General features: G+C 40.3%; 1 protein-coding gene across 1 annotated transcript in view; it reads left to right on the forward strand.

Annotated features, from left to right (window-relative positions):
• Window positions 1–3,711: 3,711 nt before the first annotated feature.
• LOC109029573 (uncharacterized) overlaps window positions 3,712–10,298 on the forward strand; it is a 49,833-nt gene continuing 43,246 nt past the window's right edge. The window contains exons 1-4 of the mRNA XM_072296423.1: window positions 3,712–4,051; window positions 5,749–5,846; window positions 7,009–7,161; window positions 8,435–8,632. Coding sequence (XP_072152524.1) covers window positions 3,815–4,051; window positions 5,749–5,846; window positions 7,009–7,161; window positions 8,435–8,632 — 686 coding nt within the window. The 5' untranslated portion in view covers window positions 3,712–3,814. The remainder of the gene's footprint in view (window positions 4,052–5,748; window positions 5,847–7,008; window positions 7,162–8,434; window positions 8,633–10,298) is intronic.

The raw sequence follows: 10,298 nt of genomic DNA on the forward strand, positions 1-10,298 counted from the left end.
TACTTCAGGGGAGGAAGGGATTAAGCCCAGTCTTCCATAAGCTATCTTCTAATAAAAATAATATTTAGGAGCTTTTTTCAGACTGCATCACTTTTTTGAAAAATTAGAAGGAAGAAGAGGGGGGTCAAACTAGTCATAATGCGTGATTCAAAATAGGGATTGTTTGATGGTGCCTTACCAGGGGGAAGGGGAGTCAAAAAGTCGGTAAAAACGTCCCTAGCGTTACTCATCCGCCGATTCCTCAAGGAGGGCACAGAAAAACCGAAGAGCCTTCAATTACTCGCATATGCAACAGTCACATCCATTGAGCATGTATATTTGCTTCAAGCGCACCTATAAACCTATGTTGATACCAACACGTAATACTGAAACGGCCCCTTAAACCTTAGAGCAACAAAAGCAGATTTCAAATACCTACAAACTAAAACCAGGGTGTCTACTAAAACAGGCTGTCGAAAAATCAGTACTTTTTCAGTACATTCCCGAGAAATTTACTACCATCTTAACAGAAAAATTCTGAACTTCTTCAGTGCCTCCATTTGACAAAAATCGAAAATTTGGAATTCTTGCTTGAATTGCGATAAAGATGACGTTGACACAAAATCTCCATTAGTGTCTTGGAGATTAACTGATTGCATAATTTCGATCTTGCAGGCAAATACTATACTCAAAGAACCAACGGGGAACTGCATACTTCCAGGCTTTGATAAAAAACATGCATGGTACGAAGGAAAAAATTCCGTGCCTTCTTGCGGGATTTCCGCACTTTTTCGCAACTTCTGGACCAGCCCTTAAAAAATCAGCACTATTTCCGGACTTACTTAAATTCCGGACTAGTTGACACCCTCGAAACGGGCCCGGACTGTCGTGCTAAGGAAGAACGCCGTATGAACATTCGAGAGTTGCCAAATTCCCCCGGATAAAACAAGTATTTTTGGGGAAAGTCATGCATATTTTTCCTTGAAATTTGCAGATATTCTAGATTCAATTTCAAATAATAATGTCTAAAAAATTTGATGAAAAATATTCACAATTATTCCAGTAAATTTGTATTTTATTGAAGGAAAGTTGGCAAAGTCTGATGGCTCATACGGTGTTTCTCCTGAGAACGGGAGCGTAGACTAGAGTCCCTTTATACTGAGAGTCAAGACAACACCCCCTCATGGAGTCACAAACGGGAATAAACATTACAGAAATTGAACGTTTTTTGTAATCCTTGATCGGCCCATTCTCAAATTCCTTTCTCCGTTCCTTCTCTCATTCCGTTTGTTCCTTGCCGAACCCGTAATTCCCTGGTCCATTCCAGATTATAATCTTTGCAATCGGTGAAAATGTAATCTTTATTCCCGTTTGTGACACTGTGAAGGCCTAAAATACGGGAACCAATCAGAAATGGATTTACATTGTCTTGACTCTCAGTATAAAGGGACTCTAGACTTGAGTACAACAAAACTAGATTTACTAGAGCTAGAAGCGGCATCAACGCTAGGACGAATCGGCTTGGGGTGAGTGGTGCCCGAGTAAGATACACGAGGAGCGACTGAGGAAACCCGCGAGGAAAGGGAAAATAAGCAGTCAATGAAAAAAAAGAATTTATTTGACGGCTAGCTTTAATAAATGTTCTTCAACCCCCTCCCCGTAGGTGTGAGGGGCGCATGCTCTCCGGGCGCCCTCCCTTCAAATTGCTTCCAGACGCAGTCCCGCACGACCCGTCCCTTAAATTTGTCGCACCCCGCTCTCCACGCAACAGGTAAGCGATCCCTTCTCGTCATCTCATCCCTGATACCAACCTGCCGTCCCCTATCTCGTGATTCATTATCAGATTTCTGCTTTAGGGAGCTACTCGTACCTTCAAGGATGCAAATTGTTCTACACTGAAAAAAAAAAAATTTAAACGTCCCCCCCCCCCTTTATCTATTGAGAAAATCTTTTCGATTCTAAGAATCTGATGTTAATGATTTTCTGATGTAATTTTTTTTTTTTCTAACTGCATTGCCTAATTTAAGGCCTCCTTGAAAAATTCAGAGGTCTGCACTGGAATACAAAAATGTTAAACAGCAGGATTTTAAGTGATTTTAAATAAAAATTGTTTCAAAATTTTATTGGAAGTTGCAGAAAAAACGTTCGGTGAGAAAAAAAACCCAAACTAGATTTTTTTTCGCTTCATAGGAAATAAAATTTGTCCTCGATGACGAACATGTAGGTACATTAAAAAAAGTATTTCATTCAGAATTTTTTTTCTGAGACATGAAAAAAATATTTTCTTTGAATCAACGCGTTAGGTTTTTGAAATATTACATTATTTTAACACAACATATTCGCTGGACATGCGTGAGATATCGCAAAAAAGGGTCCAAGAAGCCCATGATCAAAGCCTCTGAAGAAAGTAAAAATCTCCATAACACCCATGGCTCATCTCAATCTCACGTTGCCTTTTTCCTCTTTGAAACCCTCGTTCTTTCTTTTTTGGTACATCTTCTCCCTAACAGATTGGATTATCCTAAATTCGATCGTATCTTTCCACTAATGTTAAAGGTCCCAGTCTCTTACATCCAGCATCCTTTGGTGGAAGCGGGTGGTTACAACGGATAAAGGAGGTAGGTAATACACTAACTAACGGCAACCCACGAGATACCTTATAGTCAGTCCGTCGTTTTCTTCCCTAGTCTATAGGGATCATCCATTTCAATCAATGGGATCGCTCCATACTCTCCATGTCTTCTTTGCATGTCTATCGCTTTGTACATAAATTTCAATAGTCAGCCCGCTGCTTTCACCCCCACAAAGTGTCTACTAAAACAGGCTGACCAAAGATCAGGACTTTCACAGCACTTTCCTGGTACTTTCCCGATAAATTCAGTAACCTCCACAACAGAATAATTTAGTACCTCATCAGTATCTCCATTTGACGAAATTCGAAAACTTTCAAAAATTTAATTTACTCGCTCAAAAATGACAAAAAAAATGAAAAAAGTTCCGGACCTCCTTGCGAAATTAGCGCACTTTTTGAATACTTCCGAACCGACCTTAAAATCAGTACTATTTCCAGACTTGTAGACACCCTACCCCTCTCTCGATCACGGTGTCTAGTTTTCATGGCAAAGCTCATTCCCTGATTTTTTCCTGATTTTCCAAGATTATCAGGATTCAGGAGCTCATTCCCTGATGAAAAACCGAAGTTTTCTCCTACTTTCCCGGGATTTTCTAGGGGAAAGGAATATAATTTTCCAGACTTTCAGATATGAATATCAATTTTAATACATCTTACGGCCATTTCTTTGGCGCACATTCAAAATTTTAATTTAAAAAATGTTCCTGATGTTGATATTATCTGGTCAATGAAAGAGATTCCCGGTTTCTGGAACAGATTCCCTGATTTTCCCGGTGTATTTTCATGCCCTGATGAATCCCGGTTTTCCCCGGTTTTTTAAAAACTAGACACCATGCTCTCGATACAGGCTCGCATACATCTCAACCTAGTTATCTGGTCAATGAAAGAGATTCCCGGTTTCTGGAGCAGATTCCCTGATTTTCCCGGTAAATTTTCATGCCCTGATGAATCCCGGTTTTCCCCGGTTTTTGAAAAACTAGACACCATGCTCTCGATACAGGCTCTCGTACATCTCAACCTAGTTATCTGGTCCATGAAAGAGATTCCCGGTTTCTGGAGCAGATTCCCTGATTTTCCCGGTGTATTTTCATGCCCTGATGAATCCCGGTTTTCCCCGGTTTTTGAAAAACTAGACACCATGCTCTCGATACAGGCCCGCATACATCTCAACCTAGTTGCTGGCTAACACTTAATTTTTCAGTCATGGAAGGAGGCTCGATTCGGAGCACGAGTTCGGACGAGGTATCGTTCGCGGGGGAGAGTCGGCAGTGCTGTCCCGAGGGCACCAACAACCCGGCCTACAAGAAGGGACGAAGGATCCAGCTCCTCCAGATGCTCATCCTCCCTTTCATCCCCATCCTGGCGCTCATCGTCCAGACGGCCGTCTCCCTCCGGGTCCTCGTCAAGCACCGACAAGAAATGGCAGACATCGATTCCCAGGTCAGCTTGGGGGCCGTCCATTAATAGAGATGTTGCATGTGTGAGGAATTTGTGATTTGACTGTTGATTCGTAGGTAAAAGTTCGCGAGGAACACGACGGTGCTACTGGTTTTCTCTGAAATCTACTCCCAAGCTCAAAAAAAGCTCTCAAGTTGAGGCCAAAATAGTGGGGATTTCCCACGCTACCCTGAGAGTCCACATCTACATCAAGACAAACTCTCCATGCAAAGATAGGGAGTAAATACATTAGCAGGGTTGCCGAGTTTTCAGTTTTGGAGTCCCAAATAAAGACGCAGCCCTGTCAATGTATTTGTTCCCTATCTTGGCATGGAGAGTTGTCTTGATGTAGACGTGGACTCTCAGGGTAGGGTGGGATATCCCCTCCATTTTGGCCTCAACTTGAGAGCTTTTTTTGAGCTAGGGAGTTGATTTCAGAGAAAACCAGTAGCACCATCGTGTTTCTCGCGAACCTTTACAAAAGAATCAAGTCAAGTCGCAAATTCCTCACACATGCAACATCTCCATTGCAGGACTCCTGGATTATTCTGTATCTTTCTTATTCAGCCCCACCCCCACTTCGATCACTTAGGACGTCAGACAAAAGTTCGCAGATGGCAAAGATCATTGAAAACTTGCGAAAACAACGGAGCTATAAAATGCACACTATTGCCAAACACAAGGCAACCAAGTCGTCTGTTCTTGCGCTAATATTTATTCGTCCTCTTGAGCGACGGATCCTAGTCAGTAGTAATAGACGATAGTGCCACGTGTCGTTTCCATTTTGCACTTGCAGATGCCACTTTATGCACTTAAATGGACACAATTATTTGGCGATCAATAATTGGAGTGAAGCACAAAAAAACGCGTTGTCAGTTTATGAGTGATGGACTTTAAAGGTTGTACCTACAGAATACCTCTGTTGTGGCAATTTTTGAAACAATATATGACTTTAAAGCGACTTGTGGAGTTAAAATTGTGATGACTAGGGAAACTCATGTGCAGCACACTGCACTGGAAAAAAAAACACATTGGATCTAGAGTCCAGACTCTTGAAAACATTGACAAGAAAAAGGACTCTTGATTCAATCAGATTTAAGCTTAAATCAAAAGGAAATCCGCTCAAATTAAGAGGCTTGGTTCTTGTTCAAAGTTTAAATCTGATGGAATCAGGAGTATTTTTTCTTGTCGATGTTTGTAAGAGTCTGGACTCTAGATCCAATGTGGTTTTTTTTTTCCAGTGTGTACAAAATAAAAATAAAATAAAGGCGAAACAAAAAAGAGGAGAAAAGTGGAAGATCTCGACTGTCTTAGGGTGAGGTAGGATTTGACGTTACTAGCTGAAGAAGTAATCTATCAATGTGCACCCCAAAGTTGGACTGTGTTCCTGAACTAAATCTCATTATACTTGCCACATTTTCCGCAAGGCTTAGCGGAACTTCCGCCTGAGCAAATTACACAGTCCTATACTTTAAAAAGCCCCCCCCCCCCCCTCCTTTTTTTCGCGGTTTCTCATCAATCAAAGGTGTTAAGAGAAAGACTGTCTAGGCGATCGGAGGAAGAAAAAAATGTCAAAAAATATATTGGCACTCCTTAGACGCAAAGGCGTATCTCAATTTCCAAACAAGCCCTAGAAAGCACAGGTTTATACGTATAACAGGGCTCACGTTTAATTATGTTTTAACTAAATTTATTCCTAGGTGACTGTTGCGACCGAGCTGGGTAAAATAGTGACACATATTCAAGAAGAGCGTTCGGAGGTTGCTTTTTTCATCTACACGAATGGAAGCACATACAGGTATGCTTACTTTTTTAATTACTGTTTAAGGGACGTATTTCTTCCAAACGGAACTATGTGCATTATGACGTAAGCCCTGTTATGCATATATTCGTATGGGTCTCAGGGCTCAGGGCTCATGGCTTAATGCACATAGTCCGTTTGATAGGAATACGTCCTAATAAGTACTACTTAAGCGTGTTGGGGGCCGTTCATAGAGTTCTTAACGCTCCAATTTTGAGCCTGAGTTATGGGTGCGCTTCAGGGGGTATGAAAGGGGGGAGGTGTTCAGGACGCTACAATTTCAAAAGCAAAAACTCCAAAAGGACAAATAAAGATTCCCGCTTTTGAAGAGAAGAAAGCGGAGAGTCATTTACGCAAATTATTGCCCTTTAAACTGAGAAAAAGGAGACAGGAAAAACTTTCGTTGTGCAAGAAATCTGATTGTTATGAAACTTTTCGTGTTTCGTGACTAAGTGCTATTTTAGTGGTATCAGTGAATAATTGAAGGCGTTCCGTCATTTTAGATCGGCATTCACGGTTGGATTCGGGCGAAGCAGTGCAGTGAGTGGCTGAAGAGTCAAAACGCCTTCACTTTCACGCGTATGCAACGAGGACATCCGTGGAGCCCGAATAGTTGCATCTATCCGTTATAATTAAGTTCCTTTACTTTTCGTCGCATGCAGTGCGAACTGAACGCTTAGCTTGCTTCTCATAAACCTCAACTTGATTCCAGCATCGTCGCCTTTCACGACAGTGTCTATCTGACAAAGGAGCACTAATTTTATTATGTTTTAAATGTATACCGACGTTGCCAGTCCTCTAAATCGTAAAGAAATTAGGTATCTGAGCATTTTGCATGAAACGAATATTACTTTAACTACTTTCGATACCATTTTCCATGTTTTTTTTTTTTTTTTTTTTTGGTGATAAGGGGAAAAAAGTTTTTCATGTTAAGAAATATTTCAATAACATGTCACACGCATGAAAATGTTATATGATTATAATCAGGTAGGTATGACCCTAGCTGCACGCTCAAGTGAAGATTGGCTAATACCATTTCGGAACTTCTGAGCAGATCTTAGTCCAATCTCCATGTTAAGTAAATTCCATGCCAAATCTCATGGATATTCCACATTTTTGATCTTTCCATCTCTAATGCTGAACTTTTTTCTTCGTCCAGGAAAAACCTAACAGAGAGGTATGATGCGACCGATTCAGTTTTGCTGAATATGAGCATATGGCCGTCTGTTTTTCATTTACACTCTGAAAACGGCTCTCAATTCACACTCATCAGGAACAAATCCGAATTTCAGATGGAACTTTCCCAATTCAGGTGACTTTAGTTGTAATTTACTTGCGTAAAGCTGAAATTATTACGCTTTGTACTATTGAGGGAGTTGCTCTTACCATCAGAAATAGTCTTAGTAAATTAAATACGAACATATCAGATGTTGAAGCCGCTTCCACTCGGGAAAGTATGTTGCTTACACAGGGAATTATCCATATGCGCCCAATAGTAAACCATTATTTGGTGCGCAATCCTGCTCGTGCCGAGAATACCGCGGAATATAAACTAATTTACAATCTGTACTTAGGGGGTGCTTCGGCTGATTTTCTTTCCGTGTCAGAAGCACATTGTTTTGGTTTGAGGCTGATACTCTTTCCGAGTGGAAAACTTCATGGTTGAAACTTTGAATCTTTAGAAACCATGTTAATGCCGACTTCGTACAAATGTTGTCCCCGAAAAACTAAGAATCGGTCCATGTATCGGGCGACGCGAGCTCAAGTAGATATTGAAAAGCAATATTGCAAAATGTGCAGGATTGTAAATTCCCTCACAGTGAAGTTTTCTCTCTAATATTTTTGGTACAAAGTCGAACAATAACCCGACAGGTTTTATGAGCTCGCAAATTCGATTCTACTTCAAGTGAGGCATTACTTATAAAATTGTGTATCTTCATATTTTGATGTGACGTATGAATTTCATCTCAACCGATTACACGTTATAAGCTATTTCTTCAGAAAAATCGTTTGCCTAGTACTGAACACCATAATATTTGCATTTGTTCGTTCACAGGCTCCTACATCGTTTTAAAAGCTTAAAGTCATTTAACAACCTGGCCAAGATACGTAGTTCTACGAGAGTTAATAACCCAGGACGTCTACTAAAACGGGGTGGTCAAAAATAAGTACTTTAACGGTACTTTTTCAGTACATTCCCAAGAAATTCAGTACCTCCTCCACAGAAAAATTCAGTCCTTTTTCAGTACCTCCATTTGGCGAATTCTTAAAATTTCAAAAATTTGAATTTCTCGCTCAAATTGAGACAAAATTGGCAAAAAAAAAGAAAAAATTTCCAGACCTACTTATGCAAAAAGTCCGCACTTTTTCAGTGCTTCTAGACCGCCCTTAAACAATCAGTGCTATTTCCGGACTTTCCGGATTTGTGGACATCCTGTAACTATAACAGTACAGCCGCATTGACTCACAATCAGACCCAGTCTGATAAGTTTTTTTTCCACACGTGTTACCCTCTTCATTTTTAATCACATTTCTGTTTGACTTGGACAGTAAATTCTCTGATGACACCTTAGAGTTCCTTAAAATTTAAATGGAAAGTATCAATCGGGATCAGCCAGTGAAAATTCAAAGTATCCCTGTTTCCAATTGAATTCACTTCGCAGGGACACGATTTCTGAAGGCAACAAGGATAGGATTTTGCGATGGTACACATCGGTCAATGCCGCGATGCTGACTCACTTGACGAATCATATCAAGGAAGCGGACACTAATGGAGTGTGGAGGTAAATTTTCTCAAATTACTGGAGACACAAGACCTTTCCTTCTTCATTTAAGTATTGTTATTATATAATTTCCCTGTCGTACAATCGTGAGGTAAAGCTAGTCTCCGAGGATGGATTCCAGAGTAAAGGTGTGTGAAAATGCACCTTCGAGAAAGGGAGGGAGAGGGAGGCGATTGAAAAAACTTTAAAATGAGTACTCCTGACTGACTTGCTATGCCAATATTTTACCTATTTCACCAACCTTTTACTCCCCGAGGACCTGCCATTAAAGGTAGGGAGGAGGGGGTAGATAGAAAGTCAAGCATCCACTTGATTTGGTCACAATTAAGTGTTATGATCATTTTGCGCAAACTGTTAACTGTTCCCACCAAGAACCACACGACTCGATTTTCGCGCCGACGATCCAAGGGAAAATCGGATTCCAAGGATTCGTTGAATCCTAAATAATTACGCGCTTTTCATCTCGGTATCGCTGGAAATGAGCGCTATTTTCCGAAAAATGAGAAACTGCGCGATTATCGCTGCGGTATTGCAGCACATTCGCGATTTTTCAAGCGGTTTGGTAAAATCAATAAAAATTACGAGTAATTCACATCAATATCGTGGAAAATACGCAAATTTTAAAGCGGCTGAGGGAGAAAACAGAGGGTCTCACAGTTTTCAGCTTGATATCACGGAAAATACACGATTTTTTTTTTATCGATGCAACCATAACAGTCATCAACGTTACTAACATTAGATGGGCGCTAGGCTACGAGTATGATTCTCCTTCAATTTCACGTGATACCATATACCTACTCCGGAGTTCGAATAGTTGCTCCCTTGGCTTCCTCTTGTTAAAACGTGAAAAAGTACGCGAATCTTATCATCTCAATTTCGCGAAAATCACTCGATTTTTTCAGCGGATTTGTCGAATCTTACATATTACGCATTTTTCTCTCGGTATTGCGGCAAATAAGCGATTTTTTCGGAAAATAAGAAATTGCGCGATAATCATCGCGATATCGCAGCCCATACGCAATTACGCCACTTTTCTTGCGGTTTCGTAACATCATTAAAATTAAGAGTAATTCACATAAATATCATGAGAAATACCTTAATTTTCTAGCGTTTGATGGGGATCACGAAATGTCACACAATTCTTAACTCGATAACGCGGGAAAAAATGCGTTTTTTTTTTTTTTTTTTAAATCAATGCGAGCGTAACATTTATTAACGTTAGTGACTTAAAATAGGCGATATGCTATGATTCTCCTTCAATTTCACGTGATACCACATACCTACTTCGAAGTTCGAATAGTTGCTAGCCTCATTACTGCGTACGAAAGAGTGAGAAATGATGCGAATTCATCTCAATACCGCGCGAAGTAAGCTATATTTCGAGCGGATTCGTCACAGCAATTGAAAAATTGCTTGTTTGAAATCCGCATCAATTTAAATGCGCGATTTTTTTTTAAAAAAAAATGAAAGAATACGCGATAATTGTCGCAGTTTCGCAGAAATATACGCGATAGTGGCCGCAGTTTTGCGGCAAATATACGTGATTTTTCCTGCGGTTTTTTAAAAGCATACTATATTAAACGTTTTAGCGGAAAATACTAAACTTGCCAACGGTGTATAGGAAGCTTACTAAAGATCACACAATTTTCACCTCAACATCGCGGAA

The sequence above is a fragment of the Bemisia tabaci genome, chromosome 2 (genome assembly GCF_918797505.1).
Source record: "Bemisia tabaci chromosome 2, PGI_BMITA_v3".
Lineage (NCBI taxonomy): Eukaryota > Metazoa > Arthropoda > Insecta > Hemiptera > Aleyrodidae > Bemisia > Bemisia tabaci.